This window comes from Colletotrichum higginsianum, chromosome 5 (genome assembly GCF_001672515.1).
Source record: "Colletotrichum higginsianum IMI 349063 chromosome 5, whole genome shotgun sequence".
NCBI classification, from domain to species: Eukaryota; Fungi; Ascomycota; class Sordariomycetes; order Glomerellales; family Glomerellaceae; genus Colletotrichum; species Colletotrichum higginsianum.
The window spans coordinates 361,590-387,517 of record NC_030958.1 but is presented as its reverse complement, the minus strand read 5'-3'; the positions used below and the strand labels follow the sequence as shown (position 1 = coordinate 387,517).

The 25,928-nt window shown below is 58.3% G+C and overlaps 11 protein-coding genes across 11 annotated transcripts; 5 read left to right on the top strand and 6 right to left on the bottom strand.

The window, feature by feature from the left end:
- Positions 1–1,130: 1,130 nt before the first annotated feature.
- On the bottom strand, positions 1,131–2,374 carry CH63R_07054 (Chloroperoxidase; the record flags this gene model as incomplete). Its single annotated transcript, XM_018302029.1, has 3 exons — positions 1,131–1,817; positions 1,897–2,287; positions 2,352–2,374. 3 exons carry the CDS (start codon positions 2,372–2,374, stop codon positions 1,131–1,133), a joined length of 1,101 nt encoding a protein of 366 aa, XP_018156807.1.
- Positions 2,375–3,871: 1,497 nt separating this feature from the next.
- Positions 3,872–6,222, top strand: CH63R_07053 (Cell wall anchored; the record flags this gene model as incomplete). The annotated part of the gene is made up of 5 exons (XM_018302028.1): positions 3,872–4,094; positions 4,148–4,255; positions 4,316–4,744; positions 4,820–5,037; positions 5,119–6,222. 5 exons carry the CDS (start codon positions 3,872–3,874, stop codon positions 6,220–6,222), a joined length of 2,082 nt encoding a protein of 693 aa, XP_018156806.1.
- Positions 6,223–6,711: 489 nt separating this feature from the next.
- CH63R_07052 (uncharacterized protein) lies at positions 6,712–7,263 on the bottom strand (the record flags this gene model as incomplete). Its single annotated transcript, XM_018302027.1, has 1 exon — positions 6,712–7,263. One exon carries the CDS (start codon positions 7,261–7,263, stop codon positions 6,712–6,714), a length of 552 nt encoding a protein of 183 aa, XP_018156805.1.
- Positions 7,264–9,515: 2,252 nt separating this feature from the next.
- On the bottom strand, positions 9,516–10,169 carry CH63R_07051 (uncharacterized protein; the record flags this gene model as incomplete). Its single annotated transcript, XM_018302026.1, has 1 exon — positions 9,516–10,169. The coding sequence occupies one exon, from the start codon at positions 10,167–10,169 to the stop codon at positions 9,516–9,518; it is 654 nt and encodes a 217-aa protein (XP_018156804.1).
- A 670-nt stretch (positions 10,170–10,839) lies between these two features.
- On the top strand, positions 10,840–11,603 carry CH63R_07050 (uncharacterized protein; the record flags this gene model as incomplete). The annotated part of the gene is made up of 3 exons (XM_018302025.1): positions 10,840–10,995; positions 11,061–11,196; positions 11,275–11,603. The coding sequence occupies 3 exons, from the start codon at positions 10,840–10,842 to the stop codon at positions 11,601–11,603; spliced, it is 621 nt and encodes a 206-aa protein (XP_018156803.1).
- A 2,755-nt stretch (positions 11,604–14,358) lies between these two features.
- On the top strand, positions 14,359–16,296 carry CH63R_07049 (Hard surface induced protein; the record flags this gene model as incomplete). Its single annotated transcript, XM_018302024.1, has 1 exon — positions 14,359–16,296. One exon carries the CDS (start codon positions 14,359–14,361, stop codon positions 16,294–16,296), a length of 1,938 nt encoding a protein of 645 aa, XP_018156802.1.
- A 268-nt stretch (positions 16,297–16,564) lies between these two features.
- CH63R_07048 (Dipeptidase domain-containing protein) lies at positions 16,565–18,169 on the bottom strand (the record flags this gene model as incomplete). Its single annotated transcript, XM_018302023.1, has 1 exon — positions 16,565–18,169. One exon carries the CDS (start codon positions 18,167–18,169, stop codon positions 16,565–16,567), a length of 1,605 nt encoding a protein of 534 aa, XP_018156801.1.
- A 1,381-nt stretch (positions 18,170–19,550) lies between these two features.
- CH63R_07047 (uncharacterized protein) lies at positions 19,551–20,168 on the bottom strand (the record flags this gene model as incomplete). The annotated part of the gene is made up of 2 exons (XM_018302022.1): positions 19,551–19,993; positions 20,069–20,168. 2 exons carry the CDS (start codon positions 20,166–20,168, stop codon positions 19,551–19,553), a joined length of 543 nt encoding a protein of 180 aa, XP_018156800.1.
- A 598-nt stretch (positions 20,169–20,766) lies between these two features.
- On the top strand, positions 20,767–21,974 carry CH63R_07046 (37s ribosomal protein rsm22; the record flags this gene model as incomplete). The annotated part of the gene is made up of 3 exons (XM_018302021.1): positions 20,767–20,832; positions 20,961–21,074; positions 21,750–21,974. 3 exons carry the CDS (start codon positions 20,767–20,769, stop codon positions 21,972–21,974), a joined length of 405 nt encoding a protein of 134 aa, XP_018156799.1.
- Positions 21,975–22,547: 573 nt separating this feature from the next.
- CH63R_07045 (Nipsnap family protein) lies at positions 22,548–23,695 on the bottom strand (the record flags this gene model as incomplete). Its single annotated transcript, XM_018302020.1, has 2 exons — positions 22,548–23,032; positions 23,107–23,695. 2 exons carry the CDS (start codon positions 23,693–23,695, stop codon positions 22,548–22,550), a joined length of 1,074 nt encoding a protein of 357 aa, XP_018156798.1.
- Positions 23,696–24,932: 1,237 nt separating this feature from the next.
- On the top strand, positions 24,933–25,366 carry CH63R_07044 (ATP synthase subunit J; the record flags this gene model as incomplete). The annotated part of the gene is made up of 4 exons (XM_018302019.1): positions 24,933–24,981; positions 25,047–25,076; positions 25,208–25,258; positions 25,314–25,366. 4 exons carry the CDS (start codon positions 24,933–24,935, stop codon positions 25,364–25,366), a joined length of 183 nt encoding a protein of 60 aa, XP_018156797.1.
- Between the last annotated feature and the right edge of the window lie 562 nt (positions 25,367–25,928).

Genomic DNA, 25,928 nt, shown 5'->3' with positions numbered 1-25,928 from the left:
TGTTTATAACGAAACTGGTCCGGAGCAGGAGGACGAGGATTAGGATGAGGAGAGAAAGAGTAAGAGGCGAGGAGCGAGTTTACACTTCGAACGAGGGGACAACGACCGACTTCTTTATACAATCTTCTCAACTACAATCTATAAACAAACATACGATACACAGGGTTAGGTCTGCGGGGGAAGAAAAATGAGGAGGGGGGGTTTTCTTCGCATTGTCCTAAAACAATACCCACGGCGGCGGCCCCGAAGACGCGGCAATTCCGCGAAGGAAGCCGGGAGAGGCGGACTCTCCCACGCATCCCACTCACCGCACAGGCAAGAGACCCGGTCAAGTATGGAAACAACGGACGGCGTTGCTCCCAAAAGGAGCGAAGAAAAAGGCTTCTCGGTCGACGTGCCCCGGGGTATAAGGGCCCTGGCATCTGTTCATCCCTTGTTCCTGCGGGTCGACCGCGGGCCTCGAGGCCACCGTGCTGACATTTTCTGCGGTGGCCATTGGGCAGACGGTGTCGGGGACCCCTTATTGATGACTTTGATGACTGTTGCACAGCTATAATAGAGTTTTGGAAAATGTGGGAATACGACCTGACATCTTGGCTTGTTTATAGGAGGGGGGGAGGGGATATCCTAGAGGAGTGCAATATGGAGTGCAGGTTATCTTGAATAAATAGATGTGGTTTGATAGTTAATGCAGGGACTTGTGCAGGACGAGCGGCATGCTGGATAAACATTATGCCCGTGGCTTGCCCGAACATGACATCTTCTCTACATGGATGACAAATCACTCCATACCTTCAACAACCAATAACACAACACGCCTTGTTGGCTAAGTGGTATAGCGTCTCACTAGTACTCTAGTGTCATGAGAAGATCGGCGGTTCGATTCCGCCACGAGGCATTTCTTTTGTTCTTTTGCCGATCTTCTATTATCGGCACTAACACTGCGGATTATAGGAAGATAAAGAAAGAAAGACACAGACAGGAAGGTAAAAAGATAGACAGACATGAATGGATGAAATAAATGGATGGTATGTATAGTAAGTAGATAGATAGGTGAACGATCATGGGTATTATTTCTAGTCTTTGGTTCGCAATGCGGTCTAGTGTCTACCATGGTGACTGACTGGCCCTCACCTCATCGCACCGCAGCTCCCGCATCCGCCCTCCCCTCCGCACCCACCGCCGCACCCGCTCCCGCACCCGGCGGCGCCCTCGACCTCGGGACAGCAGCTCTCGGGGTGCGCGCCGCAATCATCGCACCTCGGGAACGCGAGGTCGGCGCACGGCAGCTCGCCCCGCAGCGCCTCCGCAACGACCCCAGCGTCGACGCCTGCGCGCCCGCCCTCGCACGCCCAGCACAGGCACACGTGGTATGCCTCGCCGAAGGCGTCGGCCCAGAGTGTCTGCATGTCGGCCGACAGCGCACCGAGCGTCGCGTCCTCGATCTCGTCGTCGTGGTCGACGAGCCGGCCGACGACGCGCTTCGAGTGAGCGAGGTACCGGGCGGGCGCGAGCTGGTGAGTGTGCCAGACAAGGTCGACGTCGAGGGTGGGCACCATGGCGGTGCGCGGGTGGGCGGCAATGAGGCGGAAGAAGCGGGCGTAGCGGGCGCGGGCGCGGCCGAGGGTCGAGGCGAGCGAAGGGCTGCGCAGCCAGGCGTGGCGGGTCATCTTCAAGGAAAAGGAGACTTGGCGGCGGATGGCAGCGGCGAGGGGGTAGGTGAAGAGAGGGGTGCCGGCCGAGGAGCGGAGGGTGAAGATGCCGGTGTGGGCTGACGTGAGGGAGTCGATATCGACGTCGGGGACGGCTGAGGTCGACTGGTGGCTGTCAGCACGGGTATTCACAGAAGGGGAGACAGAGAGATAGAGGGGGGAGAGAGAAAAAAAAAACACTCACGATCCTAGACCAGTCCATGCCGTCGAGGCCCAACTTGCCGCCGAGCTCGACGAAGCGCGCATAGGCCTTGGGGTGCAGCATCAGAGCATGCCACGCCATGAGCACGTCGACGGGGGGCATCGTCATCCGGTCGGCCGGACCCCGGGCGCTCCATTCTTCGAAGCGGGCGACGGCGCGGTTGCAGAAGGAGCCCCACGCGCGATCGGGGCTGAGGCCGGCGTCAACGGCGAGGTCTTGGATGGTCTCATTGAGGGTAACGAAGGCCTCGAGGAGGTGGAGGTGGGCAGCGCAGTCGGCGGCGGATGGCAGATCTTGGGATGATGCAGTCTGCGACTGTGTTGCGAGGGATATTGTTGGCTTGGAGCTGTGTTGGGGCTCGACCGAGGGAGTCCTGGAGAAAGTGTTAGACGGAGAGGGTTTGGTTGTCTAGACGAGAGAGAGACAGGGTTACGAACTGGTTGAAGAGAATGGCTGGCATGTTGGCTGTTCTATGAACTGACAGACGAAGTAGGCAGATGGTATTGGTTCGCAATTGTTCAGAAATCTATCTCTCTGGTACCCAACACAAGATGAAGAGGCCGGTCAGTCCAGCATTCGAGGGACGACCGGCCCCTTCTTATCGGCTCGACACCTCAAACAGGGGGGGAGCTTTATCGCGCTGCATCGTCGCACATGACAAGCAACAGCCCTGTGACCTGCCGCCGCGAGCGAGTCGAGTCCCAAAACGGCATGGAGGTGAGCAGGTTTCAGGACGCCAGCGCGAGACGGACCGGCGGGCGAAGGGACGTGATTGGCGCGGGGCGGAAAACGCGGGGAGGAAAACTTGCGCATGTTGTATTTGGGCGGTGAATCGGCCGGGGTGTAGTGTGTAATGAAGGAGTTGGTATGAAGGTTTCAGCAAATAGGATTTTGGGGGGGGGACTTGTTGGTTTGGGTTTCTTCACCTCGGTGAGTGAGGAGGTGAGAAAATGAGTGAGGAGGTGAGTGGACGGGTGAGTGAGAGAGCGACTGATGAGTGAGAGAAACAGTGAGAGGTGGAAAAAACGAGAACTAATTAACTAAGCAGCTCGACGTTGCTGAAGAGTCTGACTGAGCTGGACTGGCACCTCTAACCTCACTCACACCTTGAATAAGAGCACTGGGCGCTTTCAATAAGCCGGTCGCTAACGTCTTGCGACTTTGTTTCACAGCAAGCAGTCCCAGCATTCTCAACCATCACGAGCCGACCTAATTGAGAAACACCGCCAGCCTTGTCTCTACACCATGTTATACAACAGACACACACACACACGCACACACACGCCTCACGGACGATGGTCTTCCTTCTCGCTTCGAACGCAATAGTTCTGTAGCGTCCTACCAGAGACAGCCGACTTCCCAAACAGGCTGTCTGCCCGCCGTCAGCTCGAGACTAAGCAAGCAGGCTCTGGCTTCTTGCATGTAGTCTCTACCACAAGAACTCGCACGCTGGGGGCCGTTCTTCGTCCCACCACCACCGACAAATGGGCGTCGCGACCCCGTCACCCCATCACCGGCGCCGGCCCAATGGCAGCCGCATCCCCTTCTGCGTCCTTGATGGTCTCTCATTCGATCGTCGGCCAGACCGGCCGAAACAAGCATGTTGAGGCTTGAAATGTGTCGTTCTCTGGCTCTCTTCTCTGTTCATATCTCAAGCCCCCCCTCGTTGGGTCTATCAAAACCCGCCTTCAAGCCTGCAGACCTTCATGGCGATCCAGGCAACCTTCGGCGACGGGCGCCGCATATCCTCGCCCCCTCCCGTCTCTTGTGCTTGCTTGCTCGCCAACAATGACCTGAAGGGGGCCGAGAAGCCTCTTTACCTGCAGTTGGGATCCCAGCGCCGCCACCGCCGGTCCTGCAAATACCCGTTCACTTCCCCTCCTCGCTCTGGCTGGCCGCAGTTCTGGCCTTTCCCCGTTAGCTTTCTTCTTTTCCGTTTCAAAAGCTGCTGCTCATTATGAGAATCTCGGTTCTTGTTTCGCTACTTGCGGTCGCATCGGGGCCTGCCGTCGCTGTGGCCGTCTTGGATGAGAGACAGTTCTCGAGCTCGACTTCAGCCATCGGTACCGGCGTCCTTACCTCGTCCGTCTTCTCCGCTCCGACGTCCGTCCCGGCGCCCACCGTCAACAGCAGCGTCTACGACCTGTCCCAGCACTTTTGCCGGATCTGGAGGCATGCCAGTAGGTCATACCCAAATCCTCCTTGATACACATAATTCTTACGGCATTCCCAGGTGTCTACGCCGACGGCAAGATTTACATCGACGGCGGCAACACCTACGTCCCGCGGAACGGCAAGACCTTTTACAACACCGAGGCCAAGGACTATGGCCCGGGGATGCGCAAGTTTTCCCTCAAGCTTGCCGATCATCCCACAAACTAACATGTCCGACTCCCCCCAGACACCCAGCTCTTGGTTCTAGACCTCTCCAGCAACTTCACAAACCAAGAGTCCAGCCCCTACACGTCCGTTTTCAAAGCTCCCGGCGTCCCCAACGGACTCATCGAGCACGCTCTATGGTACTCGGCCTCGACCCGCAAGATCTACCAGCTCGGCGGCTGGTTCTCCTTCAACAGCGACGAGAACCCGGCCTACATCGCCGACAGGGATATCCCCGAGCCCGCCGTCTGGGAGTTCGACATCGACACCGAGCAGTGGTCCCGCGCGGATGGGTGGGACGTCTCGAACAACGGCGGCATCGTCGACAGGCCCGGCGCGGCCGCCTTTTGCGACGCACCGGCGCTGAACAGGAGCTACATCTTTGAAGGGTACACGCAGCGGCGGTCCAGTCCCGCGAATGCTGCCTACGGCGCGTCGTCCGACTTTCGATGTAAGTCAACGGGTCTGACATGCCTCGCAAATCCTGGCCTCCTTTTGTGACACTGCGGCTGATCTGTTTCTCAAGTCATCGAGGGAATGCTCGAGCTCGACACGGCGGACCGCTCTCGGCCGAGGCTCGCCAACATTTCGGTCCCAACCTACGTCGGCCCGCGCATGAACGGCGCCATGGTCCACGTGCCGGTCGGCGAAAAGGGCATCATCGTCAACATTGGCGGTCAGGCCACTCGCGACCCTACCCCGTACGGCGTCCGTGTGCAGAACGCGAACGCGGGGAACGTCAATGTAGGCCTCCCTCTCTCTCTCTATCTCTCTCTCTCTCTCTCTCAGACACAAAAACACATACACAAGCACTAACACCACCAGATCAACCTCTCCTTCGTCGACATCTACGACATTGAGACGGGCTTCTGGTTCCGCCAGGAGACTTTCGGCCTCCCCGACATCCCCGCCGGTCGCTCCGACATCTGCGCCGTGGTCGTCCCCGCCGCCGACGCCTCCTCCTACAACATCTACATGATCGCCGGCGTCGAGAACTACGCCACCGCCATCACCTCGGAGGAGGTCTGGGTCCTGACCCTGCCCACCTTCAGCTGGATCCTCGTCCACACCCGCGCCGACGGCATGTACGGCCACACCTGCCACGCCGTCGGCGAGAACCTGCTGCTCGTCGGTGGCATGCAGACCCGCAACGACGGCTCCGGCGGCAACGTCAACACCTGCGCCGACCACATGCCCGTCGAGGTCTTCTCCCTCGCCACCCAGAACTACACGGGCCGCTACGACGCCCGCGCCGCCCAGAGGCTCGCCCCCGTGCCGTCCCAGGTCGTCGCCGCCGTCGGGGGCACCGCGTCCGGCGGCGCAAACCTCCGCGCCCCGAGGGCCTGGAGCGATGTCTACCTGCAGTACATCTTCGACCCATCCCTCATCCGCCCGAAATATACGCCCGGATACACCCTCGTGGTCGAGCCGAGCGCTACAGCGACGGCGACGCTGGCCCCCAAAGAGGACGACGGCCCGTCCACGGGTGCCATCGCGGGCGGCGTCGTCGGCGGCGTGCTGGGCCTGGTAGCCCTCGTCGGGCTCGGGGTCTTCTTCGTTCTGAGGCGGAACCGGAAGAAGAGGAGGGAGCGCGAGGCCGCAGAGGCCGTGCAGGCCTCGCGCCAGAGCGCCTTCTCCGAGCTGCCGGGATATACGCCGTACTCGTCGCCCGAGCCGAAGCCCGGGATCCTGGACTCGCCGACTTCGCCGGTCCATCACGTCCACCCGGCGCACGCCTACGCCGCGGAGCTCGAGGTTCCGGGGAACGCAAGCGAGATGCCGAGCAGCCCGCGGTATGGCGGGTCGTCGGTGGAGATGGACAGCGAGGTCACGCAGAGCCCGAGAGCGGGGGATGTGAGTCCCGCGCTTGGGGACGAGGGGTACGGGCACCACGATGGGCGTCAGGGGGGGGTTGGACCCGGGAGGTAACGGCACTTGGGGGTGTAGAGAGAGATTGGGGAAGGCAAGTGAAGACATGGGGGACGAGAATCTCTGGAGTCGAGGACGAAGGTGTATAACGGGGATTTTCTCTGGGAACTTATCAACTCATTTCGTATATTGTACTATGGCTATGCTATGTCGTTCTACGCTATGCCATGCTCGATAGTAAAAAATCCCTTCGATGGTCAATGTCACAACGTAGAGATGCCCCTCTTCGTCAACTCAGCCCACGAGGCTCTCTGTTCAGATTTCGCCTCGTGGCACCGTCCATTTGCACGCCATTTCAAAAATTCAAAATCTCTCGCACTAGGACTCCATAAACCCGTCCTTTACTGGTTGGAGATGCCTGCTCGGACTATCAAGCCACATCGACTCGAGCCATAAATCACCCCTTATCACTTTACGCGGCCACGGTCGCCCTCTTCAAGGATGCCCGTCGCAGCCATGCCAACCACACTCGACTCGCAAAGAGGCTGTCTAGGCAAATCCGGAATCTTTCGAGGCGTATCCATTGAATCTGCTGCGTGAGGCGTACCCATCGATTCCGCCGTCCGAGACAGCGAGGCCGCCGTCCTTAGCGTCGTCGTCGATGTCCAAGCCGTAGAGGTCGAGAGTGACGTCCTCGTCGTCGACGGGCGAGGCCGGGGTGGAGCACTCGCCGTCGAACTCGCAGTCGTAGTCGACGTCGTCGAGCTCGAGCTCGGGCTCGGTCTCCAGCTCGGGCTCGGGCTCGCTGAAGCAGGCGTGCCCCAGGGCCTCCTCGAGCTGCTGCGCCTCGTCGCGGAGACGCGCGAGTTCCCCCTCGAGATGGCGATTTCTCTCGCGGAGGGCCTCGGCGAGCCTGGTCAGCTCGTCGACCTGGGCCCGGAGGAGGGCGACCTCGGTCGCTTCGAGGTCTCTGAGGCCCTCGAGGACCTCGATCTTGGCCTGGACCTGCGCCAGGGCCTGCTTGAGCTGGCAAATCTCAGTCTGATCGAGGTCGGTCATGCTAGCCACGGCGACGAGCGGGTTAGGGATCTTCGAGGCCATGATGATTGATGGACAGGCAAACTTTGGGTGGTATCCTGGTGTGGAATGATGTTGCTGGCTAGGGGGGGCTGAGGGGCGCAAAAGTTTGGCAGCTTGTTGATGAAAGCTGCTTTGAGTGTGTAGGTAGGGTATGGGCCTTTTCTTGTCTTCTTTGTGAAGTTTCAACAAAAAGGATCTTGAGAGTTCTTGGTCTTGGGTCTTTGGTATCTGGCGTGATTTGCAATGCTTTTTCTGTGGATGAAGAGTTAGGGAGGGAAAGTCTGGGAAGAAAGGGGGGGGAGGATGGGTCTTTTATAGTCTAGGGAAGTAGGTACATTGGTACAATGAGAGGGCGCCGGCTTGAACGGCCTAATTAGGCCGCAAATACGGCTTCCTCATGGACGATTCATAGCATGTGGACGATTCAGAGATGGTGGGCGATTCAGAGATGGTGGAGGGTGTGTGTGTGTGGAACTCCATGGTCAGGTTCCCCTTGGGCCAAGAGGCTTGCTTCATTGGGAGAGGGAGGGGAAGGGAACGGATGAAAGGAGAAGGGGGAGGAGGACTTACCCAAGATGAAGGTTGGGACGAGAAGTAAAAGACTCTGCAATCAGACCTGCTGACGGCTGCGTAGTTGAGGGAGGTAACCTGGCTGCTTTCCGGTAATCTTGGCTTCGAGACGGGGGATCCGATGTTGGAAGAGGGGCCGGCGGTCAACGCTGGCTTGGTTTATGGACATAAACTCAAGTGTTTGATGCTCTGGAGTGGTGGAGTTTCGACCAGATTGACTGTGAAAGGGGTCCACGAGACAAGAAGAGGGAAAAGGTTACAGACTACAGAAAAGAAAGGCGGCTGCTTTTTGCTCCTCGTAATTTTCAAGCCACTGGACTACTTGCAATCACGTGGGGAGGGTAGATGCTGCTTCTGGGTAGCAACCGGCGATATGGATGGGATGAAGAACGGACGTTGAGATGAGACGGAATGAGGACTCTTCTTGTTTGCTATTCAGTGGCAGTGTAGATAGAGAAAGAAGGCGCTACTGAGAAGCGGTGTTTCTCTAACAGCAAGCCTTGAAGTAGGTTGTATTGCGGTAGTTGATGAGGCTACTGAAACCACGAGAAGGAAAGACGGATGTCCAGGTTATGTATGGAAAGATAGCGGCTATCAAACTTTGAAGGCTTGAAGCGGGTATTAGACAGACTACCTACCGACTACATTTGTCGAGTTCTGGAAATCCGACTTTACGTGTTCAGGGGCTCAGGAGTCCGAGAACTGATTTCTGTCTTCGGATTTAGTAATGGGGATAGGTGGTCCTTATCCATGACCACTCAGCCACACTTCCTGTGTCTGACTACCCCTTGGAAGCCTTTTAGGGGGCTTCTCGATGCTTTTATGGTAGAGTGTTAGCATAACGCACTCACTGTGTGTTGGCCACCGCCATGCGAATGTATTGGCAACTGGGAGGACTGTGAGCAGAGGCAGATGAGATGGGATGGATTGGGCATCTATAAAGCATTCAGTCTCATGAGAGAGCGGCCTCCAGGGCTTACCCGTGTTTGCTTAATGTATTGGCAGTTCTTGAAGAAGCAGGCGAAGCAGCTGTTTGACGTCTCACAGAACCGTGTATAACACACCCCTCCCCTCCTCCTCCTCAGGTAGCACGACGCGAGTTCAGCCCAGTTTCCCAGGCGTGGTTGGTGAATTAGTGGTTTGGCGCGAAGTAATGGCCCTGATGAGGTGTCCCTAGCCTGTGTTTCTAGAATGCCATGGACACTCATGGACAATCATGGTCCTGGATTCTACAGTTTTCTATGCCTAGAATCTCAATTGAAAGGACATCAAGGAAACATCACTCAATTGACCTTTCTAGGATTCCGAGAGGGCTGACTTCTCGTTACCCAGAAGTTCTCAACAGGAAGCCATTGACCCCGGAATCCTAAAACTAACGAATAGGTACAGATAGAGAATGAATACTGAGAACTTGGGGGTTTGGAACTCTGCCAGCTCCGAAATGAAAGTCACTTGCAATAGACGGGTCAGCGGCGTGCATGTAGGCCATGTCTGCGCGACGATGCGGGGTTTACTCGCATGCAGCAAGCCGACAAGTGAGATCATCACGATTTGTTACATCTTGGGCAGAAGTATATAAAAGTCTACATGCTTTGCTTTCCCCTGTTCCGGCGTATGTATCTAAGGAAGTGCCGTCGACATGGCTTACAGCTTTGAAACCTTTGATGAATTTTTGCAATCGCACGCCCAATCCCATCAGCAGCTCACTGGTAGTAGACCCCAACAGCCCACTCAGAATGATCGCCAGACCGCCGGAACCCGTCCCATTGGAACATCATGTCCTTCTTGGCATTCGCGACGTCTTCCTCCTGGACGAAGATTCCGACTTCCAAGAGCAAATCCATCTGGTCGGCCGTCCACTTCTTACAGCCGCGCCCGCGGTCGTCAAAGTCATACTTTTCCCTCCCGTGATCGGTGATGGCGTCGACAAAATCGCCGACCGTGAGAGAATCCCGGGTCTTTAGTCGGCAGATGCACTGAGCCCGGCTGAACTCCCGATCCTCGAGGAGGCTGATGACGACGTTTGCTTTGGAACCGCTGCCTCCGCCACCGGAGGGTGTTCCGCTGGGTGTCGAGTCGAATTGCACCAGGCGCCGGTCTCCAAGATCGAGGGGGTTTGGGGCGACGGTGAGGTAGAACGTCCAGTGGTTGCCGCCGTTGTCAAGCGGTTCGTGGGCGACGGCGCTGGCCTCGAGTACTGCAAATCCGCGGATCTGGTCCTCATCTCTCTTCGGGATGTACTGAATTGGCTCGAACCGCGGTGGCTGGAAACTCCAGACATGTTGAGAGGCTGCAGACTCGGCGGGATTGGAGGAGGAGTCGGTGCTGGTATGGCTGGACTGGGTTGTTGCAGCCATTCTGCAAGTTTAGACACGCCAGGTCTTGACTGGGGGTAAGTCGAGGGGTAACAAGAAGAGAAACGGCTGGAACGTCAAGTTCGTGTATGTTGAAGAAGGAAGAGAAGAAGCCAGGCAGAAACTGTTGGAATGAGCGTTGTCTAGATGTCTACCTTGGATGGGAGTTGGATGAACGGCTAACCGCCAGGAAGACGAGGACGAATAGGAACAGATACTGGACGGCCACACCCATGGCCAAAAAACAGGAAGCCCAACCAACCCACGAATCACGGCAAGGAATGAAATCCAGTAGTGTGTGGCTGGGCCAGACTGGAAAGGCCTGGTGCAGCCTAAAGTTGGGTGTAGTAAGTAGTTCAGACATGTGGAATACGTTAGAGGCCCCTCGTCAACTTTTTCTGAGTGAAAATACAATACACTCAGGACACTGGCAGCTTCTCTCTCGGGTTCTCTCTTTCTCTCTCTCCTTTTCTTTGTCTTTTACATCCTGCCACTCTCGACTGCTTGAGTCTGTTTTGTCCACAGCCACCAGACTCTTTGCGTGTTTGGTACAAAAGCAACGTAAGTCATCGTCGAGTTCCCAAGTCTCTTTTTACTTCCCATTAAACAAACCCTCAACGAGCAGTCTACAACTTCGTACGTCAAGACAGACCAGAATCGCCAACAGCTCACGATGAGTGGCGACAACAAGCCTTCCTCCGAGCCGGAGAAGCTCGTGGAGACGCTGCCTCTTCTTCCAGACCTCCTGCCGGGAAATGAGAAGCGACGCGCCTCGGGTGGCGATGGTAACGGCAATGCTGGCAATGGCTACGGATGGGCGTATAAAAAGGTAACGAGCGAGCTCGACGACCGAACCAAAGAGACCGAATGCTGACGGTGCATCCGCAATCCCAGGCCAAATCTTGGGCGTCTGAGAACCCTGGTCAGGCGGCAGGCCTCGCCGTCGGTGTTGCTGTCATAGGCGCTCCCGCCTTGGTCTCGGCTCCTCTGTTAGGCATGGCGGGTTTTGGAGCACAAGGCATTGCTGCCGGTACGTAGTCCACTTGCAAATGATCAATATCGAGTACCATAAGACAGCAATGAATCTGAATTATCCTTCTTACAACAGGCTCGGCTGCTGCTGCGGCTCAAGCGGGAATCGGAAATGTCGCGGCGGGTGGCCTCTTTGCCACACTCCAGAGCGCCGGGATGGGCGGATACGGAGCGGCGGTCGTCAACGGGGTGGTGCAGGCAGGTGGTGGTGTCTCGGCTGTCCAGTCTGGATATGGCGCCTTCAAGCAATGGGCCAGCAGCAAAGAAAAGTCGACGGACGGATCGGCTTCTGGTCACGCGTCGGCAGACGAGCAGACCCCTCACAAGTCTCGCTTCACCGAAACCGACAACAGTAAGGATGGCGGCAAGCAGAATATCAAGGGAGCCAAGACGGCTGAGCTCTGATGTTCCGGGGTCTCAGAAACCGCTTCAGGAGAACGCTCCTCGGTATTTGCCAACCGGGCTCTGTTGGGACGAGATCGTACACTATTCCGTGCGTTTGAAGCACCTCTAGTGTAGCACGCCTTGCGACATCTGGGCTTTCCAACATAGTCTCGGTGTAATAGAACGTGGAACTAGGGTTAGTGGGCACCTGACAATCACCGTTCGTTGAGTTTATAGGAAGACTATCATAAGCCTCATTGTTCTCATTGACATCGGCTCACGTGATATAGCTGGCCTAGTTCCAGAAACGCTTCACACCAACTATGTAAGTGCAACAGGAACCTGCTATGACATTATCCTGAACATAGCTGTTGAGAACAGCATTTTCACACCGTCCAGGGGGGCGTCAATGTGTAACTAGAGTGCCGAAGTTGGTTGCATCGTGAAACTAGAGGCACTGCTAATGTCCTTCTGACTCTAAGCGTGGAAAAGGAACTTCAACGTGAAGGACGAGTCATGACTTCGACTGGCCCGTTGAGTCGACTTGCCAGTCTTACTTTTCCTTTAGGTTCAATGGCCGGTAGCGTGAACCTTGCCCGAGTTTGAATATTCAAATCGGCTGCTTCACTTAATGACGGCACCAAAAAAGACTTCTACTAATGCTTGCACTCTTATTCGTCGTACCTTAAACTCTTTAGATTTGTCTCATGTTTCTTCGATTTTCTGATCATTCATCACACTGGCCTGACTAAATACGAGACTGCCTCGGGGTAGAGGGCAGAGAAAAACCTTGGTACAGTGACAAAAAGAACAACGTTTTGGTGGACGTTTGAAACTTTCGCCATCAACTCCGCAACTACTTGCATGTCTCCCTAGCTTTTGCAAAAAGAAAACCATATTTTCATATGGTTGTATCAACACTACGATGTAGGTTGAGATTCAATGGGAGAATCACGCCCGCTGTCAAGACAGGCCTCACCCATCCTTGCAATGCGCTTCAGTCGCCTAGGATATCCCTGTCAATTGTACTACTGCATCCGACACAACCAACCCTGCCTCGCCGCGATGTCCCGAGATCTCGGACAAGCAGCAAGAGGGTAGTTGTGCGAATGCATTTTGCGCCTCCCTGGACCCCCAGGAAGCCTCACCTATAGCCCATGTGTCAAAGATCACAGTCAAGACGCCGCGAAAAGGATCTTGCCGATTGATGCAGAGTCGATATTGGGATACGGATGAACCAAGTCTGCCAACTGAGTCCGAACAGCTGTTTCCTTTCCCAAGGTGAGCAGCCCGGACATACCGAGGGTCTTCAAGCTGAAATGATGGGGTTTGACTTTTGCGTTTTGAAGTCTGCCAGGATGAGGGTTTGGCACATTGTCGACTGGAGGCTCTGCTTGATCGACTGGATCTTACGACTATATTACCCCATAGGCACGGCGGAAAGTCGGCAGTCAACATGGGGGGGGCGGTCTCAGCGCGAGCCATGTGAAACCCAGTGCCAACTGCACCGCCTCTCATCCACATGGACAACAAGTCTTCCCTCTTCTGCCGCTGCCTCATGAAAGGATGGTATCGACACGATCGCTGACGGCTGCGTCAGGCTGTCAGCTGGTCGCGTTGTAGCTCGCTCTCAACAGCTTTGACCATACATCGTACACTTGATCAACTGTTCCGCATCGATGATCAGCAAACCTCCATTGTGCATGATGGCCGAACTGTGCAAGTTCGGACCACTTCAGGCTCTTGGGTATTCCCCGTACGACGGACGGACTTTGGAGCCTGACTCATGATCAAGGTTACGAGACCGAGACTGCCAATCGCTCGACAGTTCCTCCAGACGTCGCCTTCAGGACAGCACTCCAGTTCAGAGTTGAAAGTCCAAAGTTCCATGATAGTTGAAAGTGGGTCTGGAGCTTTTCTTCCAAGAAAAGGCCACGCTGCAACAGCATGGACAAATTGCGCAGACAGGACGAAAGGCTCTAACTCAAAAACCGACATGTCATCCTCGGATACAATCGGATACAAATAGGATGCCGACTCTGTACGCACATATAAACCGGAAACCCGCAGCATAGGCCGTCCGAAGAGCCTGCTTGGTCTCTCGAGAGGCTACGCAACGGATTACACGCGTTGTATGACGTCCCCGGCGGCCCAGACAGCCAGCCCGGATCGTATGTATCCACGAAAAACCCGGCCGGGGGGAGGGCACAAAATGGTTTTATGGGACGAGCAAAAGTGGCCAGACAATCCTCATATGCGAACGCTCATTGAACAAAATAAACAGCGGCATTGCAGTATTTATGGGTCATCGCCCCTCCTCCAGGTAAGTTGAGAGAAGAACAAGATGGGCGATGATGGGGAGGGGGGGTCCCCTAACTCAGGGGTTTCGCAGAAGCTTTGTCTTGATTAAATGACATAACCTCGACAGGGGATGTCCCGGGATCGTCGCTCGCGGTCGCGGCCAGGTCGTATTTAGGAACTCCTGAAGGGCGCTTCTCCCTTTTCGTCCGTCTTTTCTCTCGCTCCAAACGTTCCCGAGTGTACCGACTGGACCTTTATTTCGGCTGTTCTCATTCCCATTTGACGTGTATATACACTTATCACTGCCCGGTCCGCTGAGCCTCACACTTCAGATGCCGGCCGCCGCAGCAGCCCCAGCGCCGTATCTTCGTTCATCCCCACACTCGTTGTAGACGCGGAACATAAAAACACGGGAGTGTATCCTTTTCCTACCCGCATGTTCGCCCGCAGCAGCCGGGCAAGACAGAGAGGCACCATGTGGGAAGAGTCCACGCGGGGCCAGGACGGACAGCTGGACATGCCGGCCCGGTCAACAAAGGAGCGCGAAGGAGGGACGGACGAGAAGACGTCGAGGGGGGGTGCCGCGGATAAGATCAGGTGCCTCGACGGCCTCCGCGGGGTGGCCTGCCTCCTCGTCTTCAACTACCACTTCCTGTGGCCGTGGACGCCGGCCATCATGCTCGGCTACGGCGCCATGCCCCCCGGGTCGCCCGAGCCGTACTTTGAGCGGTCATCCCTGCCCATCCTCTGCCTCCTGCAACGCGGACGCCCGATGGTCGCCATCTTCTTCGCCATCTCGGGCTACGTCCTGTGTCGGCACATCCTGCGGGCCATCCACGAGCGCCGTCTCGAGGCCGCCTACCAGGGCCTCGCGTCGTCCGTCTTCCGCCGCGTGTTCCGCCTGTACATCCCTCCCACCATCAGCATGTTCCTAGTGGCGCTGCTCGCCCAGATGGGCGCCTTCCGATCCGAGGACGACATCTACAAGGGACCCGACTCAAGGTATATCAACGGCACGGTGACGGTGGCCCAGCTCAACGTGAACGGCACGCGGTGCGTCAACGGCACACGCGCCGTCAAGGGAGCCTCCGGCGTCGCCGACTACCTGAGGCTGCAGACCCCGGCCTTCCTGGGCAACGTCACGACCAACGAGACGAGCACGCTCTGCCTGAACGCCACGTCGCAGCTGTTCATGCCGGCGATGCTGTACATGCTGGCCGACGACATCGAGGCCAAGGCCAAGGCGGCGAACGAGACCAGGGCAAGAGGGCTGAACGGGACGATGATCAACGTCACGATGGAGGACACCACCACCACCACCACCACCAGTCACGAGGGGGACAAGGCCAAGGCCAAGGCCGAGAAGCCCAAGCCGTCCTACCACGACCTCCTCCACCTGCATATGAGGCCCGCTGCGGCCCTCTCAGGCGACGACGACGACGACGACGCCAACGGCCGGGCGAACGCCACGCGCAGCCCCACGAACTTCACGTGGGTGCAGCTCGGCGGCTCGTGGGAAGAGCACCCCTTCATCCACGACAACATGACGTACGCCCTGAAGAACTTCACGCGGGCCTACGTTGAGTGGGCGAACCCCTTCAACTTCGGCCACTACCACACCCGCTACGACCCGCACACCTTCACGATCCCCATGGAGCTGCGCGGCTCCATGTTCATCTACCTCTTCCTCCTGGCCACCGCCGCCCTGCGGGCCAAGTGGCGCTTCCGCGTCGGCGCCCTCCTCTCGGCGTACAGCCTCGTCCTGGGCCGCTGGGACATGGCCACCTTCATGGGAGGCGTGCTGCTTTCCGAGGCGGACATCAGGCGGGCCGACAGTAACGGCGGTGGAGCAGGAGGAGGCGGAGGAGGAGGAGGGGGCCTGTTGCCACCGGCGACGAGCAGCAAAAAGAGCCGTCACCGCGCCGGCCTGGGCCAGTCGGCGCTCGGCTCGCGGACCACCCGCTGGGCGGCGCTCGTCGTCGCGCTCTACCTCCTCTCGTACCCGGACGCCGGCGCCGAGTGGACGCCGGGCTTCGTCGTCCTCTCCTCGCTCGTGCCGCGGTACTACGCGCCGCTGTCCGGCTGGATGTTCTACCAGGCGGCGGGCGCGCTGCTGCTGCTCCCCTGCGTGCTGCACAGCCCGACCCTCCGCGGCGCGCTCGAGGGGCGGGCGGCGCAGTACCTCGGCCGGGTCAGCTTCTCCTTCTACCTCGTCCACGGGCCCGTCCTGCACAGCCTGGGCTTCTGGATCATGCCGCGCCTGTTCGAGCGCCTCGGCCGCAACACCGGCTTCGTGGTGGGCTGGGTCGTCTTGCTGGGCGTCTCGCTGTACCTGTCGGACTGGTGGTGTAGGAAGGTCGACGTATGGAGCGCGACTGTCGGGAGGAGGGTCGAGAAGATGATGAAGGACTGATCGGTGGGGGGGGGGGGGGGGGGGTGGTTGAGCATTACTGTGTGTGGCGATTGAGAGATTCTTGTTTATCACTATTTGGAAATACCTAGAAAAACAAAATGGCATATATCCCAAATCGAGTTGTATAACTTGTGAGATGTTTAAGCCATCTGATGATGTCCTGCCCAGATACGCCATCAACGATTACAACTATCCATCCCCTATTCTGAACAACTGCAGCAAGGCAAGGAAGGCCTCCCGTTTAGTTCCATGATCGTTCCACAATGACCTAGCCCCTCCTGCGCTGGACAACCATCTTGCTCCTCATAGTCCTCCTGCGCTTGGTGGGTTGCGCGGGCTGCCTCCAGCTCGGCTGGTCCGGGTCATAGCCGACCAGGCAGTTGACCGTCTCGGCGCCCTCGCCGGCGTCGTTGATCTCGCTCCCCACGGGGCTGCGCCACTGGCCCGTCAGCTTGACGTGCCCGTCGAGCGCGTCGTTGATGGTCCTGCCGAGGTCGAGCGCCTTGGCGGCCCGGCTGTGGGAGTAGTACGTGAGCAGGGACCGCGCGGCCTCGCGCTCGCCGTTCTCGATGAGGACCCTCGCGCCCGTCTCGACCCAGTCGATGTCGCTCCGGCTCTGGTTCTCGAAGCCCGTGAGCATCTGCGTGACGACGGGGAGGTAGGCGTCCGGCGCGGAGCACATGTAGTAGAGCACGCGCTTGAAGACGCGGCCGGCGAAGACGCTCGCCTCCTGGAGCTGGTAGTCCGGGTTCAGGAAGCTGGCGGAGGCGCCGGTGGTGAGGTAGCGGTGCTCGCCGAACTCCGGGGGCACGCCGCCGACGCCGAGCCACCACGGCACGAAGGGCGACGAGACGGAGGTGGCCGGGGCGTTCCACACGCGCAGGAGGTCGGCGTCGACGCCCGCCTTGAGGCTGACGACCTGGCCGTAGCCGGCCTCGTCGTCGGCGATGCGGCGGTCGCGCACGCGCTCCATGAGCTTCTCCTCGGTCAGGGGCGCCATGGCGCGCGTGGCCTCCTCGAGCGCGGCCTGGGACATGAACTTGAAGCCGCCGTCGCGCGCCGTGAGATTGTCGCCCTTCTCGCCGTACGCGTCAAAGATGTTGAAAGGCGCGCCGCCGTCCGGGTCCCACCACCCCTGCTCGACGGCGAAGGAGACGATGTTGTCCGAGGCCATGTGGTCCGGGCTGGCGGCGAAGTCGGTCGGGAAGTCCTCGATGTATCCCGGGTACAGCACGCGGACCTCGTCCGTCCCGAGGCGCTCGGCGGCCCACAGCTTCTGGCCGCCGGCCATCTCCCAGACGACCCAGCCCTCGTCCTTGTCGGCGACGAGGTGGGTGTTGCCGCCGTAGGTGGCCTCGCCGTAGCGGTTCATCAGGTCGCCGATGATCTCGACGCCCTCGCGGGCCGTACGGGCGCGCTCCATGACGATGCGCGCGAGGTCGCTGTACTGGACGCCGCGCTGGGGCGTGGGCGTCATGCTGACGAGCTCCTCGCGGTTCTGGGCCCAGACGTCGCGGACGGTCACGCCGTTCTCGTTGAGGCCGCCGTTGGTCAGGGGCGCGGGGAAGCCCTCGAAGTCGGAGTACTCCATGGACAGGTAGCGGTAGGTGTGGGCGACCTGGGGGATGGCGAAGAGCTCGCCGGGGATGCTGGCCTTGTCGGTGACGCCGACGGTGATGGTGGCGTTGGGCGCGTGGTCGCGGGCCGGGAACAGCTGCAGCCAGTGGGACGAGACCTCCTCGCCGGTGCCGCCGACCATGACGCTGCCGTCGGCGGTGAGGTCCTTGCCGACGTAGAAGGCGTAGCTGGCGGAGGCCGGCCCGGCGAGGGCGAGGGCGAGGGCCGCCAGGACGATGGAGCTTTGGGATAACATCGTCGTCATCATCGTCGTCGTCGTCGTCTTCTCTGCCCGTGGTTGAAGAGAGAGATGACTCCAAGTCGGTTGACTAGAGTGTTGAGAAAGGGAGAGAGAAAGAGAGAAGTAAGACTTTAAACGGCCCCCCTCTTCTCCCCTCTCTCTCTTAGATCCTCCGAGACCCGTCTTCTTCTCCTCCTCCGGCCAACGATCTCAAAGGAATCTCTTCCGATGTCGATTCCGGCCTTGCCGTACCCCACACCGAAATTTCCGGTATCGCTAGCGGTCAAGATAACGGCCAAGGTCCGTCCTGCTGGGTGGTTACCGCTGCGAAGCGACGTCGAGGGGCGACAAGGATCATCTTGCCTGTGTGGAAATGACCCCGTGGGATTGCGGATACGGGTGCCTTGTTTCCTGGAGAGAAATGGTCCCCCCCCCCCCCGGGCGATTGCAAGTGTAACAGCAGGAATTCCCGCAATTCATGGTTTGACTCGGGGGAAATAGGCGGCGATTGGAGCTGCCCAATGAGACGTGATGCCCCCCCAAGTCATGCTCCGATGGCTTCGGACATGACTCCGGCGGCCGGGCCTCCACTGAACACCTCCATCAGTGGGCAATGGATTCCAAAGACTTGGATTCATCGGCTCATTGCCCGCCGAAAGAATACGATAGATCGAGCTTGGGGCCTTACTATGTTTGTAGTTTTCGTACCAAAGGCATGGCTCGCCAAACGATCAGGCCCATACTAACTCGGAATGAGATTGGTGCAGTGAGTCTCATCTCGCATTGGAAGCCGCAGACGAGGAGAGAAAACAGCAAGCTGGTATGGAGAATAGAGGATGCGTGTTCCGTCTAAGATCATGTGCCATGCGACCAAGAACCCTATGTTGATAGAGGCAATAGACCGAGGTTGTTCGCACGAATTGGTTGGATTCAATGCCCTACAAGCTGATATTTGGAATCAACAGTCTTGCTGTCTTCTGGACAAGTACACTTTCTCGAGACACTGATATACTTTAAGAATGCCCCATAATATCAGCCATCTTATGAACAAACTTTCCGTCCATTTGGGGGAGCTGTTGCTGCGTAGCCGGTAGTGTGAGCTGTGATCTCTAGGTATGCCTGTCTTGAGGCTCAGGAACAACGAAGAAGACGAAGAAGAAGAAGAATTGTAGCACGTTGAAGACTTAAATGACGGGATAAAACTGTCCGCATTCCACCCCTGGTGTATTGAGGCCTGGTGGCCGGGTATCATAACTTTCCCAAGTCCCCAGGCAAGTGAACTCACCATGAGCCTCGCCTGGGTCTCCTCAAATGGGATATCACAGCCTCCTAGCGGTCTCACTCCTCCGCCAGCCGCAAACGGACCCCTCACAAGCGGAACGCCGTGTCCAGGGCCTCATCTCAACCTCACAATAGCCTCCAGCCCGCTCACCTTCCTCACCCGGCTCTCGTCCTCGAAACCCCCCTCCTCCTCGCCCTCAAGCACGACGTCGTCCACGACCCGCACCGTCTTGGTCCGCACCTCGACGACGCAGTCGCTCTGCTCCTCGAACCATGCGGCGACCGCCAGGACCCTCTCGACGGCCCTCCCGGCCCCGAGCACCACGGCCTCGCCGTCGCGGCCCTTGGTCCCGCCGTCGCGGTGCAGCAGGTCGATGCGCTGGTTCAGGTTCAGGCCACGCGTCGACGGCGCCGTGTGCTTGAGCGACCTGTCGAGCTGGGCGCGGACGCGCGAGACGACGGACATGAAGGAGCACTTTGCGCCGACGCAGATGTACCTCGAGTTGGACGAGACGGGCTGCTGCGGGCGTGCGAGCGCGCGCTTCTGAATCTTGGAGCCTGGGAGAGGAGGGTTTAGTCACGTTAATGTTGAGTCGACGAAGCCCGGCTTGGTGGGAGGACAGAGCGGCTTACCTTCAGGAAGCCGAGGCAGCTTTTCCACCCTTGATCGCTTTTTCTGCCTTGGGTCGTCTGTGCCAGCCTGGCCTTGTGCCGGTGAGTGGGCGGGCGCCATGATAGGCAGCCGTGTGTGTGTGTGTGTGTGTGTGTGTGTGTGTGGTGGGTGAGTCTGCGGCGAGTGTCGTGAGACTTCAGCTCAGATGGTCCAGATTGACCCGGTGGCTTCGAATGGTGTCGGGGGAGCAACTATCCTGAAAGTCGAATGAACTATGACTCAGATACGGGGTGCTAAGTATGGCGAATGCGTGAGCTATCCCTGTACTTGATGTGTGGTTGCCAGTATCTTGAATGGCGGTTCTTGAATGAGACGCTCACAATGCCGACTTTGAACCTTTTCCCCCAGACGAGAAAAGTCCAGATGCATAAAGTGGAGATACCGCCCGCCGCGAACTGCAGCAGTGGGGATACGTACAGCCAGCCTACAGGGCACAGGCCTAGCTCGACACCCCCCCACACTGCCTGTTGGACTGGACACTGACCCCCCCCCCACCCCGGTCCCCAATGACGATGCCGACCTGAGCTTCAACCCGGTCGTCCACCAGGAGCTAATCACCAACCAACAATCGCCCTGTTGCGGCTGCCTGTGACGATAATCACCACCACCAACAACACCACAAGACGACAGATATCCCCTTACTCAGAAGCAAGACACCATGTCAATAGCAATCTGGCCTCCCCTGGCCCCCGCAGACCTGCTTCAAAAGAAGGAGGAATCACTCGTACGTCAAACCCCCTCCATTCATTCATCGCAGGCACCCCCTCCCCCACGGCCATCCCAGCCTATCTAGCACGAAGAAAACCAAAAATCCCAGACGCAATGCTAATCCGGGTCTTGCCGCCTCCGCAGAAACGCGAGCTGGAATGGATCGTCACCGAAACCCACGCCGTCCTCGGGGACATCCGCCACGGCCTGCAGGACTGCTACGCCCTCCTGGCGCCCATCGACCCGGGGAGCACCCTCGTCATGAGCACGCAGCGTAACGAGCGCGTAAAGGGGACCGTCACCCGCGTCGGCACGCGCATAGTCAAAGGGGTCAGCCCGCCCGCTCCCCCTCTCCTTCTCCCTCTCTCTCCTCCGGTCTCGAGAACTGACACCCTCCAGACAATCCACCTCCAGCTCAAAACCCTCCCGACCCAGACCCTGACCATTGACCCTTCGCACCCAGTCCACATCGCCGCCCTCGAGACCATCCACACCCACCTCACTGAGTGCCTCGACCTCCTCTCCCTCACCGACGGGCCCTCCCACTCCCCCTCCACCAACGCCACCCAGCTCGCCGCCCAGCTCCGCATCCTCGCAGCCTCCCTCGCCGAGTCCTCCCTCCTCCTCAAGGGCCCGCCCCTCAACGAGCCCGACCCCCGCTGGCAGTCCGACTCGTGCCCGCCCGTCCACTTCGCTCCGCCCCTCGGCCCCACCGTCAGCGTCCACCTCGCCCTGCAGGAGTCGAGCCTCGTCCTCTGGCTGCGCGCCCTCGAGCCCGTCGCAACCCCCGTCCACTTCGGCACCAAGCTCGGCCTCGCCCTCGGCACCCTGCGCCGCCTCGAGCACGACGAGATGGACCGCCCCTTCCGCTTCGCTTATAGCACCGTTACCGACGGCGGCCAGAAGCACAAGCACGGCACCCCGCACCCGCAGAGCAGCAGCAGCGGCGGCGGCGGCGGCAGCCCCCTCAGCGGGCTCGGCACGCCGTCGAGCAACGGAGAGGCCAACGAGGTCTACGTGCGGGAGAAGGTCCGCGTCGAGAGCCTGCCGGACCCGAACCTGATGTCCCTGTCCTCCAAGCTGGTTGCCCTCGGCCACACGTTGGCCAACGCGAGGAGGAATCTGGCGGCCGTCATGGGCGAAGAGTTTGATGAATGAGGCAGGCAAGATATCCTTAAAAGTCTCCCTTTGTTTTCTTTTGCTGGTCTGCGCAGCTTGAATACGGATACCCCCGGAGTTTTTGGCAGGGAAATAAAATAGAATTTATAACATTTTCTGTTTTGGTTGGTCAAGGTTACTGTTTTCAAATTCCTATGTGCTGGTTCTTTTGTTTGACCAGAAATTTCTACACACATACACGTTACCACCAGCCAGAGTGTAACCCTAAAAAAAAAAGTCCATGAGCAAAGGAGGAAAAGGTCCATCTGTCTTCTGACCGAACCGCCAAGCCCTCCGTCCATGAAGAACGTTCCTCTCAGGTGCCTTGGCAAAGCAGGCACGAACCGAGCCAGCAAAGGTCCCCCTCTCCTCCTGGTGATCGGTTGTCTTTAGTGCAATAAAGTGGTTGACCATGCGAGCCTCGGCAAATAGAAGGTGGTCTGCGTGTGTGATTGTGTTGTGTGATTGTGTGTGTGGGTATGTGATGTAGACGACAAGGTCGACACAGGCGACGCTACACATACCAATGCGATGGTCGATTAATCAGAGAGCCAAAGCAGCCTCCGTCCCACCTCACGCCACGGGGGACCAGGGCATGGGGATCAGGATTCTCGACTTCATCGTCTGGATCAGCGGCACCGTCTTGTGCACCGTCTCGCTCCAGCCCTCGACGCTCCAGCTCTTCTCGCGGCGGATCTTGCGCTCCTCGAGGTTGGCGAACTGCCACAGGTGGTGGACAGTGTTGAGGTCTCCTATCTGCACGAACCACGCGCCGACGCCCTCCATGACCTCGCGCCTCGCCTTGAGGCCGCGTCGCCAGTGGGTCTCCCACTCGAGGAGGTTGCCCGGGTGTAGAGTGTAGGATCGCAGCTCGAAGACGCCACCGAGCTGGCGGGGCGGCGTGGTGGGCCAGAAGGAGAACTCCTGCATCAGGGACGTCTTCTTGGACGTGATGAGGCTCTTAAGCTTCCTGTCGAACTCGGCGAACTCGGGGTGCGAGCCAATGTTGTGGATGGACTCGTGGTAACCCTGGTAGCGCTGGTACTCCCAGATGTGGACTGTCGCCGGCCTACTGTTAGCAAAGCTGGGTTTCGCTTCGGCATGGGAGGGTAGAGTCGCGAGCTCGACGTACCAAAAGTGTCGCAGTCTCCAACTTCGGTTCTCCAACTTCCAACCAGATTGACCTTATTCTCGGGCATGGAGGCCATGCGAGGGTACCAGCTACCGACGAGCTTGGTGTACTCCTCGACCTTGTCGGGCTTGACCTCGTGATGAACGATGGAGTGGACGTACTTGCCCCGGGCGAGGACCTGACTGAAGCTCGCCTCGAGCTGGGCATCGAGCTCGCGGCCCTCCTTGGTGCCGTAGATGAGATTGGTCAGGGGGCCGGCCTTGCGCGGGGGCTCCTGGGAGGCCTCGGCCTTCTGTCCTGAAGTAGCACTCACGGATGAGCCCAAGCCCTGGGCGGACTCAGAGGGGGATGAGGCTGTGGAAGAGGAAGAGGATCGAGTATACGCACTTGCTTCCCGCTGCTTCTGCTGCTCGGCCAACTGCTCTCGGAACTGCTTGGATTTCTCGTTGAAGGACGCGACGCTCTGGGGTGCGGGGGTGACGTCGGCCATGGAGGGCACCTTGAGCTGCTGGCTCGTCGAGCTGAATGCTCGCAGCGCGGAACGCGGGGTCGCCGCGCCGGCTGCTCGCACCAATCGTTGGCTCAGCATCTTTGTAGGGTGTTTGGGGTGTTTGAACGTAGAAAAGTGAGAGAGAGAGGGAGAAAGAGAAGGGCAGTAGAAGTGGTAGGGGTGACCGAGAGGTGTCTCTTCTGCTAGACGAGCGAGGTGTAGGTTACGTTGTCGGCTCAAACAAATGTGACAAACGTGCTCTTTGTTTTGCAAGAACAAGCCTCTGGTACGAAGATTGTGAAGGAGGGAGGAGAGCGGATTCGATACGTCTCGATCGACAAGAAGCAGGAGGCACCCGAGAGCAGGGGTTTATCACAGAATGGGAAGCAAGTCGACGTGCAGCAGTGGTGGTGGTCGACGCTTGGTACGCCGGTCTGGCTTGGTCTGGTCTGGTCTTGGGTGGTGGCAGTCAGTGGTAGCCGTCAGGCAGGAAAGGTGGTTTTGGTGGTCGTGCCCGTGCTTTGGGTGAGAGACTAGGCAAATGGGATGGTTATAATTGGCTAGAGGGAAGAAGGAGGTCGGGCGTGGCGTGTGCGTGTGCGTGTGCGTCTGTTTCTTTGCAGATTCCCCCGCACTTTCTGGTGGTTAGAGGAGGGTGACTAGGAGAGGAGGAGGGAAAGAGAGAGGGAGAGCTTCAGGAGGTGCAGGAGGTGTGTGTGTGTGTGTGTCAAGATGAATGTGACACAAGGGGGAGATGATATTTGGCTTGCTACATGACAGGTTCGGGGTCTGCCAGTCTGGCCACCAGCGCCACGCCAATCCCAGCCCAAGGATTCAAGGTGGTCGGTCTCTCGTGTCCCTACTACCCACCTCCGAACCTGGGGAAAGCTGACGAACGGGCGATGGAGCTGGAGCTTGGTGCTCTGGGGGAGATAGCGAGGTGGGTACGTATCGCCTCCAAATGCGCCCAGATGCGGAGAAGAGTGTCGGATGATGTCACATGCGAACTGGGGTCTGCGCTGGAAATATGGGGGCAACGGATAAAACTTCCTGCGTTTTTCCGATTCGGTTTTACAGGTCGGTCCTGGACCGTGCGCGGACCTGTTGCCACAAACAGGACAAGGCTCCACTTACTCACATCCCGTCGTTCTGCCTGTCTCAGTTTGTCGCCTGAGGCCGCAATACTCTCGGCTACGGGTCCAACCGCCGAAAGCTCAATCGGAGGAAAAAGGCTCGTTCTGATAGCTTCACAATCGAACCTCCGAATACCGCCCGCCCGCCCATCCAGACTCCCAATCCTTTCTTCCCCCGGCAATCCACATCACAAACCGTCAAGATGACTTGGCTCGGAGCCCGCGCACTCAAGAAGTACCCCGCGCCCTTCCGTAAGTACCACGCACCGCCTGTCTCCCGTGTGTCCGCCGCGCAAAACCGCTGACATCCCTTGCAGTTAAGCCGATGGCGCCTTTCTTCGCTGCCGGTATGTCCGAGCTTCCTCCCCCGATTGATGCCCAGAACCTCGAGCGAGACGACGTCATCATCGCGAGAACCCGCCGACGAGGATGAGGAGGGAGTGATGGAGAGCTCAGCAGGGGACTGATATGTTTGCAGGTCTGGTCATCGCCTACGGCATCAACTCCGCCCAGAACGCCATGATGAAGTGTACGTCGCCCCGAACGACGCCCCCGGATGGTTCGAGACTGACCCAGAGACGCAGCCGACGAGTGGAAGAACGACGCCCGCAACCCTCTCGCCAAGAGCGCCCACTAAGTTCGCGATGGAATGATCCGGGGCTATGCATAGACAAGACCGAGCATTCGGGGAACGTGTCGAGGATAAACGAGCCGCCGACGCGTATTCCTTCATGGACGCTGTACCATAGACACACGGCTCGCCGTCAATTGAGCTGTTGTACTAATCTATCCACCCTATATCCTCCGACGCAGTCGCCCGAGAACCGAGGGGCTAGGCCTCAGGTGTGCACTGCGGCTCCCTTTCTGAACCAGTGACATGCTCAATTGAGTTGATGAAAGCGCTTTACACATGTGCAAATCAACCCTAAGGAGCTCGCCGTACTGTTTTACGTAAAGGCTCGCGGTCACGGCCACGGCTGCGGAGGTCGTCGTTGTTTGTGAAGATCATTGAAGTTGACTTGAGATTCGCCAAATGGAGGGGCTCCGGCGGACGGGGACGTAGATCACGTGACAAAGAAAGCATCAATGACCATGGCCGGGAACACGTTGAACATACTGCTCCCCAGAGAACCCTCGAACTTGTAAATGGCTCCCCAATCTTATGGCTTTAGATTTCCGTTCGATGCTCCAGTCATTCG